Genomic DNA, 24774 nt, shown 5'->3' with positions numbered 1-24774 from the left:
GCAGATTCCCTAACCCGAATGAAGGACAAAAATAAATTCGAAATCGAAAGAACCACTTGGCTCCGCAGACGAAGGAGAACGTACAACCTTGAGTGGTAATTACACCGCCCGCCTTGAGAGCACCGAAGAGCAGCTCGAAGTATGGCTTCTGGAACAAGCTCTCAGCTGGTCCCTCTGGGTCGGAGGAGTCGGTGATGATAACATCGAACTCGTTCTTGTAGTCATCCAAAAACTTGAATCCATCTCCAACGTGGACCTTGACCTTTGGGTGTTGGTAGCTGATAGCCATGCCTGGGAGGTACTTCTTGGACAGACGGATGACAGCCTGTGGATGTTTAGCAGATATTCTTTCTCTTTCCCAATACTGTTTTGTAGCCCTAACCCACCTCATCGATGTCGCACAGGATAGCCTCCTCAACACAGTCATGCTTGATGACTTCACGGAGAACACCTCCATCACCACCACCAATGACCAGGACCTTCTTGGGGTTTGGGTGGGAGTTCATGGCCAAGTGGGTGATCATCTCCTGGTATGCGAACTCATCACGCTCGGTGCATTGGATGACATTGTCGAGGACAAGGACGGTTCCGTAGTCGGTGGATTCGAAGATGAGGACGTCTTGGTACTTGCTCTTCTCGTGGTGGATGACATTCTTGACCTTCAAAGTCATGGCTTGACCTGGCCACATGTCGGAGATCTCGCGGAACCAGCCATCTGTAGGGGTTGAAAAGTTAGCAATGGCGGTCAAACGCATGGATTGTATTCATCTCTAGATATTTGCTTGAGGGAGTGTCTCTCAACCGTAAAGCCGTGGGAGTGAATTGATATATCCGAATCCTTTGCTCGTAGCCTCTTATTTACAATAACACAAACCCTCCGGCAGAGGAGATAGATATCTCGCAGACTATGGCAGAGTGACGTAGGTGAAAACTTACCCTTGATGGTGGGGTGGGTGATTTCAGACATCTTAACTGAACGTGTTGAAAGAGGGTGGTTTTGAAGAGTAAATGTTGTTCTAGAAGAGAAACTGGAATATCCAAAGATGTGCTGAGGAAATCCACCAAGATTTGTACGGTATGAAGAAGATGTGGAGTGGGAGAGACGACAGGAAGAGATGGAGGGGTAAACGAGAACGAGGCGATTCACGGGCTGCATAAAAAGTGAATTTTTCTGGCTGGATGATTGCACTGCAGCAAGCCAGCAAGGATGCGGGCGGTTGCAGCGAGAAATCTCAGCCTGGCAAATCAAAACACGTCCCTGCAGCGGAAAGCTCCGCTTATTTGGACATCCGATCCAGGGCATGGATCTGTGCTCAATTCAGGTTGCTCGGACATAGACGTGTTAGTGCCCGCGTCCTGCGAAATCCGGGGGCCGAGGCTCGTAGCCCAGCCACAGGCTCACAGCATCCAAAACATCAAGCCTTCTCCAACCTTGAGTCCTCATCCCGCGCATCTTCATCAACACCCCACAATGAGCCATTCCGACACAGAGAAGAAAGCGAAAGCGGGAATACCTGCATGGCAGATCAAAGCATCTGAAGAGGCAAGACCAGAGGAACCTCCGGCGCAGAAAGAGGAGAGTCGCGAGGTGGTGATTGCACAGGCGCAGAAGTTCCTAGAGGAGGACGAAGTCCGAGATGCCTCTACCGATAAGAAGATTGCTTTCTTGGAGAGTAAGGGGCTAGGAAACGAAGAAATACAGGAGCTGCTAGGTATTGCGAGGAATACAGAGGCTAGCAATACTTCAGAAGTACGTTCCCCGCGACATTCGAAGAGCTCCTACTGACCCGCTCCTAGACTTCAGCAGCATCACCACCTCCGCCATCGACACAGACACAGACATCTCCCCCGCTTCCACAACCAGGATACTCTCCTCCACAATACCAAGCACCTTCTCAACCGCCCATAATAACATATCCTGAATTCCTCACCACGCCACCTCACCCAACACCTCTAATAACCAAACCCCGCCTCCTCACAACCCTCTACGCATTCTCTGGCCTCACAGCCCTCTTATACGGGACACACAACTATCTGATCACCCCAATGCTCGCCTCTCTAACCGAAGCCCGCCTCTCCTTCGCCTCAACATCCAAAACAAACCTCGATAAACTGATATCACAACTCGAAGGCGTAGTGTCCGAAGTCCCAACCAATACACGAAACAAGGGAACTGGCGAGGCAGACGACGAGAGTGAAAGCGACGAAGACCCTACCGAGCTCTTCCACCGTGACATCGGTATCCAAACCTCACCATTCATATCTCGGCCCTCTTCGCCAGTCGACACTTCACCAGTTAACGGCCACACCTTACGTCTCGAAAGCCTCAAAGCAACACTCGACGGGCTGGTAGAAGATAGTTCTAGCGAAGGGGCGGAGACTGCTGAGTTAGAGGGCACGATGGGCATCCTACGGGAGTATCTGGATGAGCTGGCGTTTGTGCAGCCGAGTTACAGTTATGGTGTTAATGGGTATGGAGGGGGTGGGAGGACGGGGAAGGATGATGATGATGAAATTGGGAAGGTGAAGAAGGAGATTAGGGGGGTCAAGGGTGTGTTGCTTAGTGCAAGGAGTTTTCCGGGGGTGGTGAGGGTTGGAGGGGCGAGGTAAAGTACTATATGTTCGTCAGACAATGTAATGATATTTAACAAAACACGTTTCCTGCACATTAGCCTTCCAGCTTGCGAACTATCTCTCAGATGTCTTATCTTACGGATGGGATGCCATGGATACCATGCTCTATGCCTCGATTGCCTGCTGCAAGCGGCTACCAATATTCAGCATCTTCTCGTTTTTTTCTAGCTAACGACGTTTTCCAGCACGTCAACTTTCCCCCTACAAATATGTTGAGACTTCCAGTATCGTTGTCCTCACCTACGGTACACTTATGTAGTTTGGACCATTTACCCTCGTGGCAAGTCATCCAAGTATATCAGTCTATCAAGTCAAAAGTTTCTGCTGCAAATTATAAAAATGATTTCCATTCCATCATCCCACACAACCAAGTCCAAGCTTCAAAGCAAACTTACTCCGTATGATACGAGTAATATCATATCTCCGTGCCCACCGATCTATTCTCTATTACCCAGTCAAGTGAGTACAGGGAACGAAGAAGCATCAACACCAAGAAAATCAAAATGCCCAGCTTCACCTGCCTGGACTCCTCATCTTTCCAGAACCACACCACTCCACATTCGCACATCCAACAGATGGATACTCACGAAATAGCCACCCAAATCACTCACCTGATATCATATCTGGGAGGAACACCGATCCTGAGCATCAATCAACCAATTACCTGGTTGCTTAAATACATTCTTCCGCGCCAATAATCAATATTACCTCGTCTCGTTCAACACTCTCATAGCCCAAGCTGCAAGAATAGTGCACAGGTCAGAGCACCACTTTACTCACCACCTTTAGAATGCATTCCAGCTCAACTGATGCGGTCTTTAGACCATAGGAAGACAGCCATAAGCCATACAATTAGATCAAAGGAAGCTTGCTTCCAAATGGGATGGCGGGCACAAGTTGAAGGTAGGTACAGTCTGTGTGAAACAGTAATGATGTTTCTGCTATGAATATGATACATAGAAAAGGCTAAAAGTCTTCCATGTGTCGAGGGAAGGTCAAAGAGATTCTTGAATCATTCGACTTCTAACAGCAGGGTATGCTGACTTGTCTGATATTCAGAACTTGGAAGACATGTACGTGTGGATCCTTGATGGGAAGTGATTTGTCTCAAGATTATGGTTATCATTTGAACGTCATGTTGCAATGCATTTAATGTCACTGAGTCCAGTACCTTATGAGATTGGACCCCCGTAACTTGGAACGTGCAGTTGATTACAGCAAAGATACACGGGACTTTTTTTCATCAACCATCTTCTGGATTTGTAAAATGACTTCTGTCTGTCTCTCAAAAAGAGCTTTAAACCACCACCGATACCTACTTAGCGTGTTTGACTACCTGTAGATGTTAGTCCACATATTATGTGATGCTTTGTTTACTTGTCTCGCTTATGTGGTCGGATGCCTTAGGATCATTTGCAGAAGGTCCTGAATTTCAGACCTGTGTCGTTAATTTTGCCATGAGGTAGTGCGATTCTTGGTAGTTACGCATCTTGACTCCTCTTGAGGGAAGGATTTATTCTGTCTTCCTTTTCACTGCTTCTTTTGAAGGCGAATCTTGCATGCAGCTGGTGATTCAAATAGCTGGCATGGTGATGCCTAAACACTGGCACCTTGTCCTTGTCCTAGATGAATCTGTTACTTCAAACAATGTCCACGAGGTAACGAAATTCTTCCTTGCACTTTGAAAAGAGCAAGTGTCTTTCAAGCCTTTCCTAAAGATATACACACCCAGAGCCACCCTACCCAACCCAACCCAATCTACTAAATAAACATCAACCAGAACCAAACACCCATTCCCTCACCCAAGATTCACACAAACCACCACTACCACCCAACCAGCCATCATCATCACTCCGAAAAATCCCCACACTCACCTCCACTCCCCAGCACAAGCAAGCCACTTACCCCAAAACACCCACCACCATCCTCATCCTCATCCTCATCCTCCCCTGCCCTCCCTTCTTCCAGCCCTTCCACCTCACCAGCAACGCTCACGCTCACGCTCGCCCACCGCAACCCGGCCTTCAATTCCCCCCCACCCCAGCCCCACCATCAGGTCGATACCTATACAGCAGCTAATAGAGAGAGAGAGATAGCTAGCGGAATCTGACACTCAAGAATTTATCTCTCCTAATTCAAAGTTGAGCTGGTATCAATCATAGCTACATATATATGAGATTTATGTTCGCTTCTTGAGCAGAATCCGTATAGTATGATTAAACAGCGTGAAATCTAAATTGTAACACATTGGCCAAGAATGGTACCTAGTATGTGTTGAAGCATGCCCGGTGGATACGGAAATGAGCTAGCTGTGTTGGTTTGTTTTGAGTTGGGTTCAATTATCTTTGGTGGGCATAGTTGTTTTTTTGGGTGGGGAGTCACAAGCGAGCTTCACACGGACTTGGGCGAGACGATAGAAACGTAGCTTAGAAGCATGTGGTTCAGCATACGGTGATGCTGCATATCATCTATACGTTTTGGTCTACTCTACAATTCTTTCAGTAGCTCGGTAACATGATATCAATCAAGCCAAACCATTCCCCTCCTCCCTTTACTTTGTCACTTACACCCTCTCACTTCAACGTAACCAACTCCTCCGCACTCGTCGGATGAATAGCCACACAACTATCAAAATCCGCCTTCGTCGCCCCCATCTTAACCGCCACCCCAAACCCCTGCAACATCTCCCCACTACCCAGCCCCAAAATATGCAACCCCACCACCTTCTCCTCCGGCCCCTGACAGATCAACTTATACCTCGTAGGGCCCTTCTGCTCCTGCTCCATCATGGCATAGTACATGGCCGTAAAACTCGTATTGTAGATCTTGAGGTTCTCGCGCCCGTACTTCTCGACTGCTTCCGGCTCCGTGAGCCCGATGCTGCCGATCTCAGGGTGCGCGAACACGACGGACGGGATGAGGTTGTAGTCTAGCTTTGAGGACTTGAACTTCTCGGGCCCGAAGAGGCGGTCGGAGAGCTTGCGGCCGGCGGCGATGGCCACGGGTGTGAGCTCTACTTTGCCGACTACGTCGCCTAGGGAGTAGATGTTCTCCACGTTGGTTTGCTGGTACTCGTCTGCGATGATCTGCCCTTTTTCATTCTGCTTGACGCCTGCCTTTTCCAGGCCGAGACCTTCGACTTCGGGAGAGCGACCGATGGCCCAGATCAGGGCGTCGAGGTCGGAGAGGGTCCCCTCGCCGTTGGAGTCCTTGTAGTGCAGGGTGAGCTTGCCGGTCTTGGGGTCCTTCTCTACCTTACTCTGGCTGGATTGCTTGTGGAGGTGGACACCAAGGCGCTCGTACTCTGCTGTGACGGTGTCTTGGACCATGGGGTCGAAGGAGCGGAGGAACTTGTCGTGACGGATGAACAGGTGGGTTTCTGTGCCAAGAGCGTTGAACATGCCTGCGAACTCGACGGCGATGTATCCTGCTCCTACTAAAGCAACCTTCTTAGGCTGTGTCTCGATGTCAAAGAAGCCATCGCTGTTAACGCCATATTCGGACCCTGGGATTCCTTGCGGGATTGTAGGATGTCCTCCAACGGCTAACAGAATCTTCTTTGCGCGAATGGTCTGCTTCGTGCCATCATCTAATGTAACCTCTGCCTCGTTCTTGCCGGTAAGAGAGGCTCGGCCGTGGATGTATTCTACCTTGTCGTTGCCCAGGTTCTTCTCGTAGATGCCGTTTAGGCGTAGGATATATGCGTCTCTCTTCTTCTTGAAGCTTGGCCAGTCGAATGGTGCGGTTTGGTTGACGGAGAATCCATATGCTTTCGAGTCGTGGATTGCCTCTGCAAGCATAGCAGCATTGAAGGTAACTTTCTTTGGTACACATCTATGAACGAGTGTGTTAGCTCTTGTTTGTTTGTCCTTTCGTTTTGTCTTTTCTTGCTTCGTATTGCACAGAGGGGTAGCTTTTCTTACCCAACATTGACACAAGTTCCTCCCAGACGCTTTGCCTCTATCGCAATGGTCTTTGCGCCATAGTAGCCACTCGCTCTTCTCGCCGAAGCCAGACCTCCACTACCGCCTCCAATGACGAGGTAGTCGCACTCTTTTGTTATAGGCGCCATGTTCGCTGCAGACGAAGAGAATTGGCGGGCGAGGGACGAGATTCGGGAATTGGCCGTGGCTGCGACTTTGCTTGTGCTGGTGCGGTAGGTGAGGAGAGTGAATTTTTGCATGGACAGAGGAGAGGAGGGGTGAAGATGTGTTTAAGTAAGGTTCGATCGGAGGAAGAGGACATGCAAAAAAAGAGTGGCAGATACGGTAGTAGTAGTACGGTAGACCAGGCTGAAAGTGACGTGCTTGAGGTGCGTGCGGGTGAGGTAATGCGTGTTGATGTTGCAGTCTACGGGTGTTCTTAGTGGTCCCGGGGATCCAGCGGCTTACTAAAACATGAAAACCTTAGGAACCTGGAAAGCTTCTCGGGGTCTAGATTATGACGGGGAAACACAGACGCCGAGATCCTTTGAAATCGAAGTGAAAGTCAAATTCAGAATAGACCAAGATACATAAAAAACTTTGCAAAAGTAATAAATTATAGCCCTATCTGGAGCCCAGCATCCGTCGAATCTACCTTGCACGAAAGGATCATCCATGCCATATCTTCATCCAACTCTCAAATGATTTCTTTGTTGACTTTCTGCTAATAACTCGGTCTCGGATCTCGGCTGCAGGCTGGCTGTCTTATCTTCCCTAGCTTATCTGAGAGCTGGCGACCATAGGTAGGTACAAGCTGCAGTAGCTGTCAGCCTCGCCGTTTCGTCTCGTCTGCCACCTCAGCTTTAATAGTTCTAGTCCAAGATGGGAAACAGAAATTGGCTTCGGTCTTTGTAAATTGTAACGAGGTCGTTTGTCTGTATGGTGAGAGGGAGAAGAAGTAGAGGGATTTAAAAACGATGTTGATTCCTCAGTGACAGTTGCAGAAGTCTTTACTTCGTTAGGCAATTGGAGGAAGTCGTACCGCCCTAGATATATCATGGCTATATAGAATAATGTGCACCAAAGCCGAGAGTTGTGGAGGTATAGGACGTATGTTTGACTACATTTGACAAATGTTGTGAGAAGGATTTAGAGAAAGTTTGGTGTTGATCTGTTTGTACAACGGATTCGCTTGTTGCGCAGTTTGTACAACCCTTCTGTAACGTCTGATGCCTCTTGAGACCCGCCAACGAGCACTTCAACAATCTAATTCTTCATTGTCAACTCTTTTCTTCAGCTGCTCAATCGTCCGTGTCATATAAGCTTTTCGACCGTCGATCGGTTGTCTAAGACTTTACTTTAAGCGGTTTCTGATAATCTAAAGAAGTCCTTACGCTCTAACTGCTGACTCTCTACAGCGACCCTTCAATTGCCGCAATCTCAGCCATAACTTTCCTAATCTGAGCTTTTGTATCCTCAGAAGCAGGTAAATACGGTGTCCTTGGCTTCAACTTCTCCTCGGCGCCCTCAATACCAGCAGCTTTAGCAGAGTTGATAGCAGCCGCATACTTCGTGCTCGCAATTCCCGCTTTGCAAGGACTCTCCGCCAAAGCAGCAATGCGATGCAACTTCAGCGCCTCCTCGACCTTCCCCTCCTTATACAGCTTGTATATGCGCGATAGGGTCTTGGGGAAGACATTCGCAAACGCAGCAATACACCCCGCCGACCCAACCGCCAACCCCCCAATCAAGAAATCCGCCTGTCCCCCAAAAGTAGCAAACTCCTCCGCCGGCAGCTCAGCAGACAACCTCGTGATCTTGCCCACCGAAGCGCACGTCAACTTGACGCCCACAATCTTCTCGTGCTTCTTCGCCAACTTGGTGATGAACTCCGAGTCGAGATCAACACCGTTACACACCACGGGGAAATTGTAAATCACAATCGGTAACGCTGACTTCTCTGCGATATCGTCGTAGAACCTCTCTATCACCGCGGACGTGGTCGCTTTTCCGAAATAGGCAGGTGGCAAGACGAGCACGTAGTTTGCGCCAGCTTTCGCGGCGTCAGAGATGAGCTCGAGGACTTGCTTTGTCGAATGGGCACCGCAGCCGGCCATGATGGGATAGCTTGGGCCGACTGCTTCGCGGGCCGTGGAGATGAGGAGGGAGCGCTCTTCGCGGGTCAGGAGGAAGGCTTCGGCGTTGGTGCCGAGGATTACTAGACCTGCCAGGCCGGACTGGCTGAGGTAGGTATCGTACTTTTTTTGGGCGACGAGGTCCAGTGTGTCCTCTGCATGGTTGAAGAATGTGATTGCTGGTGCCCAGACACCGGATACGGGGACGTGAGGGGTGGACATGATTGTGTTATTGGGAGTGTTGTGGATTTCGAATTGGACTGGTGAGGCACATTTCTTTGGAAGTTGAAGGAAAGAAGAAACCTCAAATATGATATAATAGGTACTGCATGTTATGAATACCGGCTCCGAGACCCGATTCCGTAACCTATAAGGTCCACTTCTAACGGATAAAGCTCTCCACGCTTTGAGAGCTTCGCTTTTCCGATATCGGGTAAAAACCCCATTCTTGCGAGAACAAATGAAGGGATGTAGTGATTTCGAAATCAGACTGGCGTTGCGAAGCTCCACTGCTGCAAATCTATTGTACCCTGGGCTTCTACCCCGCCAAAACTTTACCCCGCATTAAGCCACCTGGATATGAACATGAATATGGCCACCACTCAACCAAGCAAAGTCCAGCATCTATAGGTATGATATATCCTTCTCGGAATACGTCCTTATATTCAAATGTAAGACAATAAACTAAAATACGTCAAGGGTTTCGGCGCCAGATGTTCCGGTTCCAAAGTCCATCTACCCCTCGAATCATTTACGGCTTGCTCGAAAGAGGAACCCGGCTACGGGTACTGCCGTGCTACTCTGATATAAGTACTCTAGGTAAATAGCTCTAGTACTTTAATAAGAGCTCATTACTTTCCGTCATCTTGTTGTCGCTCGTCTCGCTCCTTCCCAGGTTCAAAGGTTCTGGACAAATAACTCAATTACATCTACTCTTGAATTCATCCTCTCACTACAACTACCATCATGAATTCCCTCCGCGTCCTCCCCCGCGCAGCATCTCGATGTCTCAAAGCTAGACCCCTCCTCGCCAAATCCCCATTCTCCACCTCCCCCCGTCTCCTCAATTCCTCCCCAAAACGCAACCCACCCGAAGCACCAGACGCATCGGCAGCCACCCCCCGCAAAGGAGACGCACCATCACACCTAGGAACCACAAACCGTCTCCCGGAATTCAATCTAGTTGACAAAGTCGTTCTCGTCTCTGGAGCTGGTAGAGGTCTAGGCTTGGTACAAGCAGAGGCTTTGTTAGAAGCTGGAGCTACAGGTCTGTCTACCAAGCTACCATAAGTTTAACCTATTTTGTGGGCTGCCGGGATGAGTAGGTAGGTACTGATTGAGTATTATACAAACCAGTCTACGCACTCGACCGACTCGAAACACCCTCCAAAGATTTCTCCCGGATCCAACAGCGCGCCACCAACGAACTCGGCACCTCCCTCTCATACCGACGCATCGACGTGCGGGACGTCGAAAAACTAAACGTCATCGTCGAGGAGATAGCCAGGAAACACAAGCGACTAGACGGACTGATTGCCGCGGCGGGGATCCAGCAGGAGACGCCCGCGCTGGAGTACAAGGCGAAAGATGCGGATCTGATGATGAGCGTTAATGTGACGGGGTGTTTTATGACGGCGCAGGCGGCGGCGAGGCAGATGATTAAGTATGGGAATGGGGGGAGTATTGTTATGATTGCTAGTATGAGTGGGACGGTTGCGAATCGGGTATGTACTTACCCCTGTTTCTTTCTTCTCTTCTTCTTTAAGTATAAGTATCGAGTTGGTATTATATCTAAATCTAACAATTTCCTCCCCAGGGTCTCATCTGCCCCGCCTACAATGCCTCCAAAGCAGCCGTCATCCAACTAGCTCGCAACCTAGCCTCTGAATGGGGCGAGCACGGCATCAGAGTGAACACCATTTCACCCGGCTACATCGTGACGGCTATGGTTGAGGCGCTGTTCGAGAGGTATCCTGAGAGGAAGGAGGAGTGGCCGACGCAGAATATGTTGGGGAGGTTGAGTTATCCGGAGGAGTATAGAGGTGCGGCGGCGTTCTTGATTAGTGATGCGAGTAGTTTTATGACGGGGAGTGATTTGAGGATGGATGGGGGGCATTCTGCTTGGTAGGTTTGGGGGACATTGGAAGGGGAGATGGAGTGGAGAGGTTGTTCGTGCTTTGGGGATGGAGTTGTGAAGCTGGGCTAGTAATTAATGGATACGTTGGGAATATATCCTGAATCCCCGGAGCGTCTGTATAAACATATATCAAAGGTTTGATCATGTGGGGTTGTAAGTCCGAGTGCCCATCTATTGTAAATCGCCTGGATATTTGACCTGATCTACGTCCCCATCAAAGGATCAACACCTTGCTCTAAAACGTCCCAATCTAGCAAAGGGGCAACCGAAATAGTACCAGTATTTCCCACACCGACATACCAGAAACCCTTCCCACGTCTTCCTTCAATTCCTCGTGGCACAGCAAGCCATAGAAAAGTCCGAAGCGGAGATAATTCTCACCGGCTATACTCATAATATAATCTCGGGCATTACACAAACACCGCAAGCACAAAAGAAATTACCTATAAGAACGCGTCGTCACCTCTCGTCCAATTCAATTGATTGCTTATATATTTTGTCTGTATGTATGTCCTCCCTTATCTAAAGGTATTCATCCATCCATCCATCCTAGTACGATTGCTCGCTCGCTTATTCATTTGTTTGTTTTTCCTGCAACTGCCACCGTACCATGCCCTACCCATATCATCCCGTCTCAACTCCATTCTCCTGGAAAAAATAAAAAAAATGAAGAAGTCCACCCAAACCTAATAATCCAAAAAACCCCCCCCCCCAGAACGCCATGCCTGTCGCCTATCGCCTATGATAAAACAGCAGGTAAACAGGCCCCATAATTACAAGCGCTGTTGCTTTCGTCGCTTATGTACAATTAAAAGTGAAACGACTGCAGTATATACATCTACCACGTCTCGGCAATATACTGACCAGCCTCACCCTTCAGCTTCCAAAACTTGACGGCCTCCTCCCTGCTCAGATTACCCTTAGCCATGACCGCGTCGATCAAAGCGGCCTCAACACCCTCTCCCATGCCCTTGCTACTTCCACAGACGAACACACGGCCGTCAAGAGCATTGATGATGAACCAGACCAGGTCGGCTTGCGCGCGGACCTCATCTTGCACGTATTTCCCCTTTCCGGTGTGTTTCCTTGACTGGACAACCTTCTTGACTTCCGACTCGTGAACGCCCCATTCACCAGAATACAGCTCGTCGAGGAGGGAATCGCGAACACCCTGCAGAACCCAGACTTTGTTCGCACAGTTCGCGTTCTTGAGTCTGCGCTGCACGAATCCTCTGAAGGGAGCAACGCCCACCCCAGCGCCGATGAGTAGCATAGGACCATCGGAGACGAATTCCTTGGCGAGAGGGTTGGCCATGAGGCCCTTGAATATGGGGACTCGGAGGTCGATCTTCTTCTCGCCTCGCTTCTCGGCCTCGAGGAACTTCTGGGCTTGACGCTCGAAGAAGCCTGATCCGACGCCGGTGCGGGGACCGCCTTTCCAGTTGGGCGTCTCGTGGACGGTGACGGCGATCTCGATGAGGCGCCGGCAGCCGGCTGTGTAGACGCAGTTCTCGTGTGGGTCGTTGGACATGCTGTAGAAGCGGGGCATGAGTTGTCGGAGCTGGGAGAGGAGGTGGTCGAGGGGGGGTTTGGAGGAGGGGAAGGCGTGGAGGAGCTGGTTCATGGTGATGTATGGGCCGGTGCGGAAGTCGCAGAACACGCCTTGGCCTTCGGCGGAGCAGAGAAAGAGGAGGATCTTCTTCTCGTTTGGGTCGGAGGCGTATTCGGCGAGGAGGCGGAGGAGGGGTTTAGTTGGTGGGTAGGATTGGATGTCGCTGCACCAGGTTAGGAGGTCTCGTCGGGTTGTTGTCAATTCTCTAGGCTGCTCGTCGCCCCAGACTGTTGGCCATCTTCCACCGTCTGTCTTGAGGAGGATGTTTCGGTCACGGAGGTAGCGAGGGACGAGGAGAAGATCCAGGAGCTCATCGACGATAGCAGCATCGTTTGGAGCAACCATGCCAATAGCGCCTCCAACCTTGAAGTCTACACCTGACTCCTCTGGATAGTCCGTAACATCTAAGTCGAAATGATATGTTCTCTTCTCCGCTCCAGGCTTGGTAAGTTCACGGGTATTGTAAATGCGAGCCGAGTAAACATCATAAGGAGGATGCGGTTGAACGAACCGAGGTGGGTGGATAGTGGTATCGAGTTCAGTGGTCTCCGTTGTAAGGTGGGGGGTGAAATCGATAGCAGCATCTTTGGCCTCCTCTCCAGCCGAGATCTTCAATTCCGCCACGGGTGGCAAAGCAGTGCCCTGCTTGATTGAAGAGATATGAACAGTCTGCGCTGGTACATCTGGAAGACTAGACAGTGTTGTAGGGATCGGTCCAATCTTCAATTGCAGAGCACGGAACGCGTCGTTGTCGGGGAGGGGAACGCGCTCGAAAGTCAGACCGTCACTCTTCAATATTGCCATACAACATCCCCCTCCACAGCATTTCTCGACAAGTTTGGTGCCCGACTCGCCAATGAGCCTCCTTACGTCTGCGGCATTCTGCGAAATGAGTATTGTGGAGGCCCGACGTGGGCGAGGAAGCTCTTCCGTCTCATCGGAAGACGACGAGGAAGAGTAGGATAGGGACGGAACCGAGGTTGATGAGGTTTGTGGTTCTTCGGGGATGCAGTGGGCGGTTGTCATTGTGCGGATTGGTGAAGGTCGAGACATGATGTTTGAAGGTGGGATATATCCTCACACCACGTACGAAGGTCGGGTTTTGAGGTCTGGGTTGGAGGAGGAAGAGTCCGCGGGCGAGAGGAGATCAGTCCTAGTTATCGCATTGAATTGAATCAGTTTGACTGTGACGACAGACTTTTTTTCGCTTCGGTTTTGATAATCGCGAGTCGGCTCCTGAAAGCTGTCACAAAGCAGAGTCGTAGCAGACCGATTCTGGTGGATTGAATTCCTAGTCGGAGTTGTGGTGGAGAACAATGAATAAACTGGAAAAGTCAGCGATTACAATTCGATTATATCATTCCATGCAGCCCCATGTCGTTACGGCCAAATCCGCCGGCACTTTCCAATGAAGACGGTCTTTGGTTGGGCGAGTTGGGGGGCGATACGATACCGGGCCGAGGGGTTTATCCGAGCTGCTGGGTCGATGTCGATTATCAGATCGAATTGCCGCGTGCGTCTACAGAAAATTGCCTCTTTGGGCAGAACAGTCAAGGGACAGATAGGGAGATATACTGGTTACGAGGGCCTGGAAATGATGGGGTTTGTTTCTCAGATCTATATTGCGCGTCAAAAGCTAATGTCAGGTCTTAAGGGCCGCAATTCAGGAGTAACTGCGTGCCTAGCTAGTTATGATCATTACACGTCTATCGAACTGCCTCGGCCCTTTGAAAGACTAGGGATATCAAACGAAAGCCACAAAATTCTTCCCGTTTCTTTGAAGCTGACAGGAAAAGGAAGCCTCAACTATGATACATTGTGTTATGAATACCAGCTCCGAGACCCGATTCTGTGAATTATGAAGTCCACAAATCTTGAGAGCTTCGCCTTCCCGATACCGGGTTGAAACCTCCTTCTTGCTAGAACAAAAGAAGCCTATTTCCACTTGGTGCAGGGAGTTGCTTGTTGTGTGAAATATAACAAAGCTTCACTCGTGAATTTTCCCAGACTTCCGCATGGGTGTCAATGAGATATCTGCCCCTCATCATATCGCCAGGCTATTGTACTCCCTGCTCAGCCATGCAACATGGGGTTAGCAATCGTTATCGGACAATGCTGTAGGTATGGATGCAAAGTCAATGTACCTACCACTAACGCCGACAAACTTCTCAAGATACATCTATGAAAACACCAAAAAGTAATAAATAGATTGACGTCTCTACCGACCGATTCGCCGTTGCACAAAGCTTGATGTGACTTGATGTGTTGCTGGACAAATGTGTTGTTCTGCTGCGCTGTTGCTGTTCCCCAACCCCCTCTTTTAGCCCGCAAGTGGCGGTGACGCCTGGGACTCATACTAAAATATAGGCTTCCCGCTCTGGACCGGGAGGGCGTTTTGCTCCCGTAGCTCTAATTTCTATTGTCACCGGTAAATCAAAAGTCAGGTTTTTATTTTCGCTCGACGCCGCCGTGTTATCTATTATATCTACATTGATTCATTCTGTCGAGTTCAATTCTTGCACATACCGTTCTCGCTGTCGTTTGGTTGTATGGCAGGTATCCATTTCATTGGAGTACAGTCGCTAAAGTCAGGACTCGTTCTACAACATCAATCTGCGAATCAGCATCGCCCAACACATCAGCACGACCTCGACCCACCACTTGCCTTAACAACATCACCTTGCTTCCCTTTGCTAGAAACTCCTCATACTCCTGATGCCACCACAAACATTTCCCATAGCTTTCGCTCAGGTCTAAACTCACCACCGTTTAGGTTGCTTGCTACAGATGCGGGGTGCAACAACAAGTGTGGCACGTCAACTCCCCAGCTTGACCCTCTAAGCGCCCGATCTAAAGTCTCACCATAAACCAACAATGGCCCAAGATGACCACGAGAATGAGGTGGAAGAGCGTCCAAGTGAGAGGAGACATAGATCGAAGTCAGAGAAGGATCCCAATCGACCGCACAAGACGAGAAGCTCCAGACCGAAGGTGATCGACCCCGAGACAGGCGAAGTCATCAAGTCATCACACCGACGCAGGAAGGAGAAGACGGCAGAGAAGAATAGCGAAAGAGGCTCCGAACCATCAACATCCATGGCCGACTTAGTTCCCGAGTTGGCTCGAACAGCTTCTGCCCCCGGCGCAACCTCGAGAAGTAGTCTGCCATACCCAAGTTTCAACAAAGCGTTCAGCAAAGAAGCAGTCAACAGCAGGGACGATGTCCGGCTACCAGCTGCGGATAAGACGAATCCATATACGCCAGAGTCAACAGATATAGGCTCCAATGCGAAGGACAGATCAAAATCGGCTGAGCACATTGCTCCTACTAAGTCAAGAACTGCTCAGAAAGATGGCAGACCTCCGAGTCCTCCCGATACCGACATCTCGCCGCAAAGGAAACACAGTACAAGCCGCATGTCAAAGGTTCAGGAGGATGTGGAGGCAGAGGGTAGATCGGTGTCAAGCAACTCGTGGTTTGGAAGGATGGCTGGCAAGGATCAGATCAAGGAGACTCGGTCGAAAGTTTCTGTGAAGTCCAAGAGCTCGAAGGCTAGCACTATCAAGTCTCCAAGAATGAAGGATGAAAGACCTTCTGCGGAGGACCTGCGTGTACGAGATTCAGGTATAGGTTCTGGGGTGGATTCGAATGTCACATCAGTTGCGCCGAAGCGGGACCAGGAGACTAGAGAACAGGAGGTAACTTCGAAACGACCACCAGTCCTGGATACAGATTCATCCCAAGAGTCGGCACAAGACTCATCACCTCGAACTCCGACACAGACTCCACAGTTTCCACCGTCAGCTGTACCTAGTGTCAAGCCTACGCCGTCGCCTTTCATCCACTTTGAAGATCACAGTGTGGTGTCAAGCTCATTTGACTCGCCTCAGCCTCCTCCACCTCCGCCCCCTCCGAATGTACCGATCAACATTCCTCGAGTCGACTACTTGATGGAAAATGGTGGACTACTTCGTCCAGTTATGAAGACTCTGCTCACTGCTGGACCAGCTTTCTCATCCCAAAATAGTGGATCGAGAGGAGGTACACCAATGCCTTCCGAGATCGAGAAGATATTTGGACCCTTCTACAATGTTCTAGACCAGTACGAGGCAGTTATCAACAAGAATGGCTCGATGGCTGTGGCGACAGGATATCGGTCGGTTGCGAGGAGACTACTTGATCGTTTGGAGAATGTGTTCAACAGAGATCTATCGTCTGAAGGCTGTTCTTGCGTCATGTGCCAAAACCTTGATCTTGCAATACACGAAGGAAGTCGAGGCCTCGGATGGGGTGAGGTTTTGGAATGGGTCAGCGGTCGACGAGAGCTTCCAGTTTGGCCAGCTTTTGATTTCGCAACATTGGGAGTCAGAGCTAGCGAAGCACTGCACAGCGGCGTTGGAATATCTCCGGAAGGTGGTCCTGAGAGACCTAGATCACCCGTCAAGATGGATCCTGACATTGCAGAGGAGTTCCGGGAGCACTATCTTGCCCAAACCAAGAAGACCAAGCATGCGGTTGATAGGTGGCTGTCTAGCTGCCCTCAAACAGCAGCAACTCCACCACAAGAGGTCGACGACGAAACTTTGTCATTTGCCATCCTGACACATCTAGACCAGCATGACAGGCCAGTCTTTAATGCATTAATTTCTGGCTTGACGGTGTTGCAACCAGTATCAAGAGCACCACAACCCAAGCCTAGATCTGAATTTATGATCAAGACCGGTCACTCAATTCAAAGACTCTATCGACTTCCCAACCCTCCACGGGATCCAGAAGCTGCAATCTATCTTTTGAAGCACCCGAATCTCCACAACCTCCTGGCTACGATGTCGAGCATCAACGCATCCGAGTGGGAGATTCTGACTTCTGGTCGTTTCGATGGCTTCCTATGGTCTGGAGCTGATGATTCTACAAACTCACCGGCTCTATCTCGAGGACCAACGCCGGCAGGTGGGTTCCGTGGCCCTATGTCTCCTCCTCTGCGTCAAGGCATCCCATCTCGAAACAACACACCTTTCTCGCCAATGCGAAACCAAACTTTCTCGCCATCAATGGGTGGATTCCAGTCCCGTGGCCCAACGCCATTTTCTCAGGTTCGGCAGCCTGTGTCTAACGATGAGGAGACCGAGATCGCTGTACTTGCAGAAGTTGAACGGGAGATTTACCTGAGCATGGAAGCGCTGGAAGATGCATTTGAAGGTCTACACCGCAAGGCCGAGTTAGTTCGCAGGGCTCTCCGAGAACGTGGAGCCGGTCTCTCGATGTCACTACAATCCAGACAGCCAAGCCAGCCAGACATCATCAGTGCAGGTACACCTGGCTTCCCTCCATCCGGGCTGGGACCCGGCTACGAGAGACAGAACTGGGGAGAAGGAAGCGAAATGCTGAGCGAGAGTGACTGGGAGCCGGAATCTGAACTGATGAGCGAGCTGGCGCCTGATGACTCGGCGAGCAATATCAGTAGCTCGAGACACAGACGACCGAAGAGGAGAAATGAAAGGAGGACGCCTGCTCTGGTTGAGGAGGAAGATGAGGATTGATGAGTAGGGTTTGAGTTGACGACGGTGTTTTGCATGTGTCAGCGAATAAACAAATACTAAATCAGGAGCTCCCCGTTTATTTAGGGTAACTAAATGAGGCTCGAACAGAACAGGGGAATTTGGCGAGGAGGCGTTGTAACTTGACCGTGTCTAGGCCTAGTAAGGAGCGACCAGAACCAGTTGTTAGAATACTAGTAATACATGGCTATATTCTCATCTGCAACTTTGATCTACTTGTCTATATCCAATTTAATTTGGACTCCTCTCTGTTACTTTAAGTGATTAAAGCACATCTCTGAGTAGATCTCCATTGATGACAATTCTATCCGTGTCTGAAGAGACAATCTATTTACTAAGTTCTTGAATATTGTACTGTGCGTATTGAGATATCTGACCCTCACAACCCAAGCATTCGTTTAGAGCAAGTGTCAGAGCATATCTAGGAGACCGTGATGTACAGCAGCAGAAAACGAAATTTGGAACGATGAAAATAAAGAGAAGCTGATGAAGTTGAGGAAGAAGTGAGATCCGAAAGGAGTTATGAGTGGATATCTAGATGATAAGAATCTTAGAGTTGTGAATAGTTAAGATAACTAGGAATGAGTGATCAATTGGTTGTTTTAGATAGAATGTACGTCTATATGTTGACTTACAAGGCTTTTTGTCGAAGCAAGTGAGGGATGTTCTCTGCAAGATTTAAGCGAGTGGTGAATGTGAAATACTACCACATGAAGCTAATTCATACTTAATGTGCATATTCTTCATAACATAATACGCTTGCAATAGAATACTTGACATGATTCCAACAATTCCACCACATCCAAAACTACCGAGCAGTAACCAACCCCGACCCAGACCACTTCCCAAGCGTATACTGACTATTACACATATTCCTCAACTCCCAATCCTCGGCACCCAACTCAGCAGGCGTGCCAATATCCTCCACCGAGCCACAAAGCCCAGCCACAAACATGGCCGCCATGAAATGGTCATCCGTCCCATGAGCATCACGGTACTTGGGCACTTTCATCAACATGGTCATCGCGCGGCGAAGATCCGGTCCCGTGTTCTTCATTATCGCATCCTCGAACTCTTGGCGGAAATCAAGCATCGTGCTGTCAGGAGGAGATTCCATGGCGAAATTATCTGTGTGAGAGAGAGAGAGTCAATCTTAGCTCAGCGACAAAGTAGGTGACAAGTAAGTGCGTAAAAAAAAAGTCATAAACTTACCACGATACCGAAGCATCTGGAACCAGTTATTGCGATACAAATTATGCACTGCACCCCCCGTGCCGATGAAAAGCACATCCTCATTCCTCAGCGGTCGGAGAGCCGCTCCGACTTTAACGTGGTAGTGAGGATCATACCTGGCGTTCATGCTGATGATTGTCGTAGGCGGGCAGCCATCGGGAAACATCCGGATGAGAATCAAATACGTGTCGTGGATCCAGTCGAACTTCTCGTTGAGTTTTGCCTTCAGGCCGCCCTTCTTGAGCATCTCGACACAGCGTGATGCCATGGGGAGGTCGGGGTTGAGCTTGTAGGGCTCGAACTTGGAAGGGTGCACGTAGGCGACGGGGGACTTCTCGGGTGTTGGGTTGGCGGCTACTTCGATCTCGTCGCCGAGTGTGGCCCAGTGTGCGCCCTGTTGGTCGGTGTGAGTATTGTTGCCATTGTTATTTTCATTGCTGTCTTTGAAAAGTCTGAAGGAGATGGGAGGTTACTCACCATAATAACCACGTGCTTGATACCATTTGCTAGAGCAGCATCTCCACACTTCTTCCAATAGTTGGCTGAGTGAGATTCCTCACCCAGCATCATCGTCGAGCCATGGGAGAAGAAGTGAACAGGCGTTAAGGACTTGTCTTGCGTCATGTTGAAACTTTCCAAACAAAGGGTATATACACTGTACAAAATCGAGCACCAACAACTGGAGAAGATTGTCGAAGTCACAGAAAAGAAAAAATGAAGGTTTCAGTAAGACAGAGCTGTTTCCTAGTAGCTGTATATTATAAAATAATGATCAGGTGGTAAAGTAGGTGCAGAGTGGACGGAATGTATCACGACGGCAGCGGGGTGGGGAGTAGGTTCGGATATCGGGAGGGGAAGTGGGCGCGGGCGGAGTGGAGGTGGGGGAACCGAAATGGGAGTCTTGTTTCCCAGCCCGAAGGCGAGACCGAAACCTTCGAAAGGCCCGAGAGCACCGAGCTCAAGAGAGTAGACCCTCGTGGGAAGTGAAATGAGAGGCCTGGAGTAATCAAGTAATTGAAGATAATGGTTCTGTTCTGATACAGGCAACGGCCCTGAGCCGAATTATTAGCGAGATCAACATGGTTTAAAACGGATCGTTGTCAATAATTGATACTCGATAGAGAACAACAAACGAGGGCATCTTAATTAATGTAGGATATCTCCCAAGAAATTCCATCTGCTGAATAAGATCAAACCTTTTGATATAGCACGCTTGAGCAAGCAAAATCAAAGCAGAGTTCGTCAGCTATGCACTGTACTGGGTGTTTCCCTCTAGCGAGTGGATCTCCTCCCTGGTACCTGAGGACCTCTTATCCAGTCTTCTTAAGGGTTGCTTTTGCGACTCGAATTATGATGGCTTGATGGTTCAAAAAATAGATAGGATACTACCGCTGCATAAACATTGAATTGGAGATTTCTGACATGTCTCGATTTGGTTGCGCCGGCTCAGCGTCCAGGAGCATGATTCCAGCTCAGCGACAGCAAAATCTGCCTCATGCTCTCGGACTCTCCGAGCATTTGCTCTCACTTTGCCTGCGCCCAGCTCGATTCAGTGGTTGTGAGCCTGGTAGCACTGCCACGTAGCAAGTTTAAAATTACGCTTCGTCGCTTGCTAATCCAGTCGGACAGCAGGGCAAATTTGCCGGCGACTCAGCCCTTTCCGTTCAGCCTCAGCTGTCGATCGCACAGCAAATTGATGACAGACGAGAGTATCGCGACAACAACACGATGGCGGATTCGACTCTGGACGTGATGGACCCGCGCCTCCGGTCATCCACACCTGGCGGCACGTCGCTCACGTTGCGAAATCTAGAAGAGCCTGACCCGGGATATGGCTCGAGCGATGATGCTGAGAGAGAAGGGGGCGACGGCAGCACTGAACCTGGGAAGAAGCGTCGCAAGCTGAATCTTTGGAAGTGTAAACAATGTCGTGAGGCTCGGAAAAAGGTGTGTATATCCACGGATTTGCGCAGCAGTAGCGGCAGTGCCAGGCAATGGAAACGAGGCTGACAAGACTTTGGACTTATAAAGTGTTTGCCCGAGGGTCGCGTATGGCCTCAGAAATGTAACCGGTGTCTCCAGCACCGCCCGGGAGAGCTGGAATGCTCTGAACCTGAGATGAACACGCGCACGAGAGGCAAGAACGTACCAAAGGATAAGCCTGATCCCCGGCGGTCGAAGACTGCATCTACTCCTGATAGATCAGAACCAAGACGTGTTGTAAGCGACAACGAGGATTTAGGTGAGTTCCAAAACACGGAGGACTTTTCCTTTGTGTATCACGTCTCAGGTTGTCGGACTTCTGTCCTTCGGATTTGTTTATTTTCCCCTAGGTTTTCTTTAATGGTCCGAAACATATATGGGCGTTTTCCAAAATTTAGATTCTAATTAGTTATTCGGACATATGGATTGTGGTAGTGCCACCGTGAACACTCTCTTAGCTTCAGTATCTTACGAACGAACGCACATTGAAACTCCTTCATAAGCTTCCACAATTTTAAGCTGAGAAACGCTCGAGTCGATTCGTACAGTTTCTCGTGGCGGCGACTGTAACTCTCCGCCCTTTTTGCCTCATCTCATGCCGATGTTTCTACGACTTTATGTATGATGTTGCCCGGATAGATTGCTGACATCAAAAGCAGAGACCGAAGTCACTCACGACAGACCTATCCCAATAACAATCAAGAGAGTCAAGAGGGAAAGGCAAGGGACGTCGATAGAATCTATCGCGGAGAAGAAGGAGCCAATCACAGAGAAAGAACAACCCCCGGCCGTTTTATAGTAAGTTACTCTGAGATTTAACCAGCTACCTCAATCGTTCTCACTCATACAGGACATCGTACTTTTGCTGACTTGCCCTTAGCCTGAAACTAGCCGACGATCAATTCAGGATCTTGCAGCTAGAACCAGGCAAGAAGGATGAAATTCTGAGATGCTCGTTCATTGTACAATCCATAGATAATCCTCCAGGCAAGTCTAGTTCTTTCACTCTTACCTCGAGCCTCTTATTATTTTCCACCTCCATGCGAGTAGGGTTGGGATATAATCCGCTGTTACTCCAAGTTCAGTTACTTGAGTACCTTGATCACTTCAACGCCGATTGTGTTAGGTGAACCGGTGACTGACCTAGAACAGATTACGAAGCGATTTCTTATGCTTGGGGTGGCAATGATACCCAACAGCTCACGTTTCGAGAGATTGAGCTGCTAGACAATCAGCAGCCACCTAAATCCTACCGGATATTCATCAGAACCATGGTCCATTCAGCACTCCACAGTTTGCGCCATCCTAATAAAATACGGCGTTTTTGGGTCGATGCCCTTTGTATCCACCGAAGTAACGAGGACGAGACGAACCATCAAGTCGCCATGAAAAGCCTGATTTTCTTTAAGGCAGAAAATCTTTGCTTCTGGCTCGGAGACGACCCTATATACAGGGCTGCTATTGCTTTCATTCCAAAAATTGTTGATCTCAAGGAAGTTGATAAGCTCGTTGAAGACCAAAGTATGGTTGAAAGGTGGCTTGCTTTCGTTACTTTGTTGAAGAATAACGTCTTCAGTCGTCTCTGGCTAGTCCAAGAGGTAGCTATCGCCTGGAACGTCACCCTCCATTGCGGTGCCTCAACCATCCACTACACAGACTTCGTCGATGCTGTCACAATATTCTTGTCATGTCGTAAACATATCTCGGCACTCTTTCGGGCTGATGAAAAAGACCCGAGGACTCTAACGGACCGAAAAATTACAATGGTCGAACGCTTTATCGAGATAACGACAAATGCTCTACGCCGCGATCCGAACAATCGGCAGGCTCGAGGTAAATCACTTCAACGGTTACTGAATTTGGAGGCCTTGGTATCCAACCTCAGCGATCTAAGTTCAGGCGATCACAAAGACAGGATATACTCCGTCCTAGCCCTCGCCAAAGATGGACCACTATTGTTCGACGCCCGAAAACCAACTCCAGGGGACACCTTTTGGATCGATTACGGCAAAAGCATTCTCGAAGTGTATCAGAATTTCTTCATGCATGTCGTCAGAACTTCCAAGACCTTGGACATCATGTGTCGGCGGTGGGCGAGCTGCGTTCCAGAGAAGGAAGAGAATCTGCCGACCTGGATCCGCCCTCTACAATCAAGTTCCCAGCCTCAAATCGACAGCAAAGTCTCCGAACGCACCGACTATGAAAGGACCGACGCCGACAGCCTCGTGGGTATCCCCGATCATCGGTGGTACAATGCAGCCAAGAACACCGAGGCCAAATTCGAGTTCAAATCCCCATCAGATTCGAACGATAAGAGAAAGCTTTTCTTCGTTCACGGCTTCCGGCTTGACACCATTTCGAGGCTCGGGCCACGGGCTGCTGAGGGTATCATATTATACGAATGGCTTCAACTAGGAGGCTGTGTCTTATCCGACGAAGGCGATTACGTTCCAGAACTATTCTGGCGAACTCTCGTCGCTAATCGTGGACCCAACGGCTCAAACGTGCCGTCCTGGTACCGCCGTGCCTTCCTTCACTGTCTGGCCGAAAGCACACCCAATGGTGACATCAACACCAAAGCCCTGATCAAAGCCTGCGAAGCCGACTCCGCTCTCGTAGTGGATTTCTTGCAGCGCGTCCAGAGCGTGATATGGAATCGCAAATTTCTGGTCTCGAGGGACAATAAGTGGATTGGATTGGCGCCGATGGCGGCCCAGGAGAACGATATAATTTGTATCCTTCATGGGTGTAGTGTGCCGGTCGTGCTGAGAGAAGTGCAAGGGCAGACGTCTTGGGAATTGGTGGGTGAGTGTTATGTTCATGGGATGATGGACGGAGAGGCTATGGCTATGGAGGGTAGGGATACGACTGTGACGGAAGTGTTTGAGATTCGTTGATTGGGCTGCCATTGATATCGCTGCTGAGCTACCTTAGACGATATCTATTAGCCCGAAATACATTTCAAACCCTTGAAGAACCCTCACCACTACAGCAGACTCGCTTCAAGGAGGTAGTGAAGTCGTGTTGTCTCAGAAGGTTTACTTCAATGTCGTTCATCTCGATATTTCGCACTTTCAAAGACTAATCATTCGTGTTCTCTGGAACTCTCACCAGTACCAACACCCAGAAGCAGTCAATGCGCATGGCAGAACCTATAAATATACAGACGTAGTGCTAGCAGATTAAAAGTCTTGCAGGACACGGGTTGAAGACATAACACCGGCTAATCTGTATCATCGTTTTTGAGTAAATAAGCGGTTCGTCATTTAAAACTAGCGAAAGCTGTATATTATTCATTTTGCTTTAGGCGGAAAAATCTAAAAGATAAAGCACATACAAATATAGATGATGAATTTGACCTTGTCCCTGGGACATCGTTCTTGTAAGGTCTGGTTGATATCACCAGTAGCATGGACGAATTTCTCACTGCCTGACTCAGTTTAGAGGCAAATGCGAGAAGATAGTCATGAGAATAAATCAACAAATGTGACTTGTTTTCAAGTCCTTGATTGCTTTCTTGTCGCTCTTCATAATGATAGTGGTATCTTGCCATTCCGA

General features: G+C 49.3%; 8 protein-coding genes across 8 annotated transcripts; 4 read left to right on the top strand and 4 right to left on the bottom strand.

Annotated features, from left to right (window-relative positions):
* Window positions 1–1263: 1263 nt before the first annotated feature.
* ONS95_007016 (uncharacterized protein) lies at window positions 1264–2964 on the top strand. Its single transcript, XM_058500505.1, has 2 exons — window positions 1264–1750; window positions 1798–2964. The coding sequence occupies exons 1-2, from the start codon at window positions 1472–1474 to the stop codon at window positions 2608–2610; spliced, it is 1092 nt and encodes a 363-aa protein (XP_058349321.1). The 5' UTR covers window positions 1264–1471; the 3' UTR covers window positions 2611–2964.
* A 2096-nt stretch (window positions 2965–5060) lies between these two features.
* GLR1_1 (Glutathione reductase) lies at window positions 5061–7019 on the bottom strand. The gene is made up of 2 exons (XM_058500504.1): window positions 6558–7019; window positions 5061–6468 (listed from the first exon to the last, which is right to left on the bottom strand). The coding sequence occupies exons 1-2, from the start codon at window positions 6815–6817 to the stop codon at window positions 5208–5210; spliced, it is 1521 nt and encodes a 506-aa protein (XP_058349320.1). The 5' UTR covers window positions 6818–7019; the 3' UTR covers window positions 5061–5207.
* A 950-nt stretch (window positions 7020–7969) lies between these two features.
* Window positions 7970–8914, bottom strand: ONS95_007014 (uncharacterized protein; the record flags this gene model as incomplete). The annotated part of the gene is made up of 1 exon (XM_058500503.1): window positions 7970–8914. One exon carries the CDS (start codon window positions 8912–8914, stop codon window positions 7970–7972), a length of 945 nt encoding a protein of 314 aa, XP_058349319.1.
* A 744-nt stretch (window positions 8915–9658) lies between these two features.
* On the top strand, window positions 9659–10820 carry ONS95_007013 (uncharacterized protein; the record flags this gene model as incomplete). The annotated part of the gene is made up of 3 exons (XM_058500502.1): window positions 9659–9959; window positions 10049–10416; window positions 10509–10820. 3 exons carry the CDS (start codon window positions 9659–9661, stop codon window positions 10818–10820), a joined length of 981 nt encoding a protein of 326 aa, XP_058349318.1.
* Window positions 10821–11294: 474 nt separating this feature from the next.
* Window positions 11295–13746, bottom strand: ONS95_007012 (uncharacterized protein). Its single transcript, XM_058500501.1, has one exon. The coding sequence runs from the start codon at window positions 13492–13494 to the stop codon at window positions 11668–11670; it is 1827 nt and encodes a 608-aa protein (XP_058349317.1). The 5' UTR covers window positions 13495–13746; the 3' UTR covers window positions 11295–11667.
* Window positions 13747–15315: 1569 nt separating this feature from the next.
* Window positions 15316–17982, top strand: ONS95_007011 (uncharacterized protein; the record flags this gene model as incomplete). Its single annotated transcript, XM_058500500.1, has 1 exon — window positions 15316–17982. The coding sequence occupies one exon, from the start codon at window positions 15316–15318 to the stop codon at window positions 17980–17982; it is 2667 nt and encodes an 888-aa protein (XP_058349316.1).
* A 706-nt stretch (window positions 17983–18688) lies between these two features.
* On the bottom strand, window positions 18689–20058 carry ONS95_007010 (uncharacterized protein). Its single transcript, XM_058500499.1, has 3 exons — window positions 19711–20058; window positions 19213–19627; window positions 18689–19128 (listed from the first exon to the last, which is right to left on the bottom strand). Exons 1-3 carry the CDS (start codon window positions 19855–19857, stop codon window positions 18809–18811), a joined length of 882 nt encoding a protein of 293 aa, XP_058349315.1. The 5' UTR covers window positions 19858–20058; the 3' UTR covers window positions 18689–18808.
* Window positions 20059–20961: 903 nt separating this feature from the next.
* ONS95_007009 (uncharacterized protein) lies at window positions 20962–24113 on the top strand (the record flags this gene model as incomplete). Its single annotated transcript, XM_058500498.1, has 5 exons — window positions 20962–21180; window positions 21265–21475; window positions 21876–22014; window positions 22097–22203; window positions 22369–24113. 5 exons carry the CDS (start codon window positions 20962–20964, stop codon window positions 24111–24113), a joined length of 2421 nt encoding a protein of 806 aa, XP_058349314.1.
* Window positions 24114–24774: the final 661 nt, after the last annotated feature.

This window comes from Cadophora gregata (assembly GCF_030347475.1).
Source record: "Cadophora gregata isolate MNR1 chromosome Unknown scaffold_19, whole genome shotgun sequence".
NCBI classification, from domain to species: Eukaryota; Fungi; Ascomycota; class Leotiomycetes; order Helotiales; family Ploettnerulaceae; genus Cadophora; species Cadophora gregata.
This window is presented reverse-complemented; position numbering and strand designations above follow the sequence as displayed.

What these genes read in the sequence shown, in the direction of transcription:
- ONS95_007016 (XM_058500505.1), top strand. Translation starts at nt 1,472, where the DNA reads ATGAGCCATTCCGACACAGAGAAGAAAGCGAAAGCGGGAATACCTGCA. An exon ending in AGGCTAGCAATACTTCAGAA is followed by an intron (nt 1,751 to 1,797) that starts GTACGTTCCCCG and finishes ACCCGCTCCTAG; the next exon opens with ACTTCAGCAGCATCACCACC.
- GLR1_1 (XM_058500504.1), bottom strand. Translation starts at nt 6,817, where the DNA reads ATGCAAAAATTCACTCTCCTCACCTACCGCACCAGCACAAGCAAAGTC. An exon ending in GGAACTTGTGTCAATGTTGG is followed by an intron (nt 6,469 to 6,557) that starts GTAAGAAAAGCT and finishes ACTCGTTCATAG; the next exon opens with ATGTGTACCAAAGAAAGTTA.
- ONS95_007012 (XM_058500501.1), bottom strand. Translation starts at nt 13,494, where the DNA reads ATGTCTCGACCTTCACCAATCCGCACAATGACAACCGCCCACTGCATC.
- ONS95_007010 (XM_058500499.1), bottom strand. Translation starts at nt 19,857, where the DNA reads ATGACGCAAGACAAGTCCTTAACGCCTGTTCACTTCTTCTCCCATGGC. An exon ending in TCAAGCACGTGGTTATTATG is followed by an intron (nt 19,628 to 19,710) that starts GTGAGTAACCTC and finishes ACCGACCAACAG; the next exon opens with GGCGCACACTGGGCCACACT. An exon ending in CCAGATGCTTCGGTATCGTG is followed by an intron (nt 19,129 to 19,212) that starts GTAAGTTTATGA and finishes TCTCTCACACAG; the next exon opens with ATAATTTCGCCATGGAATCT.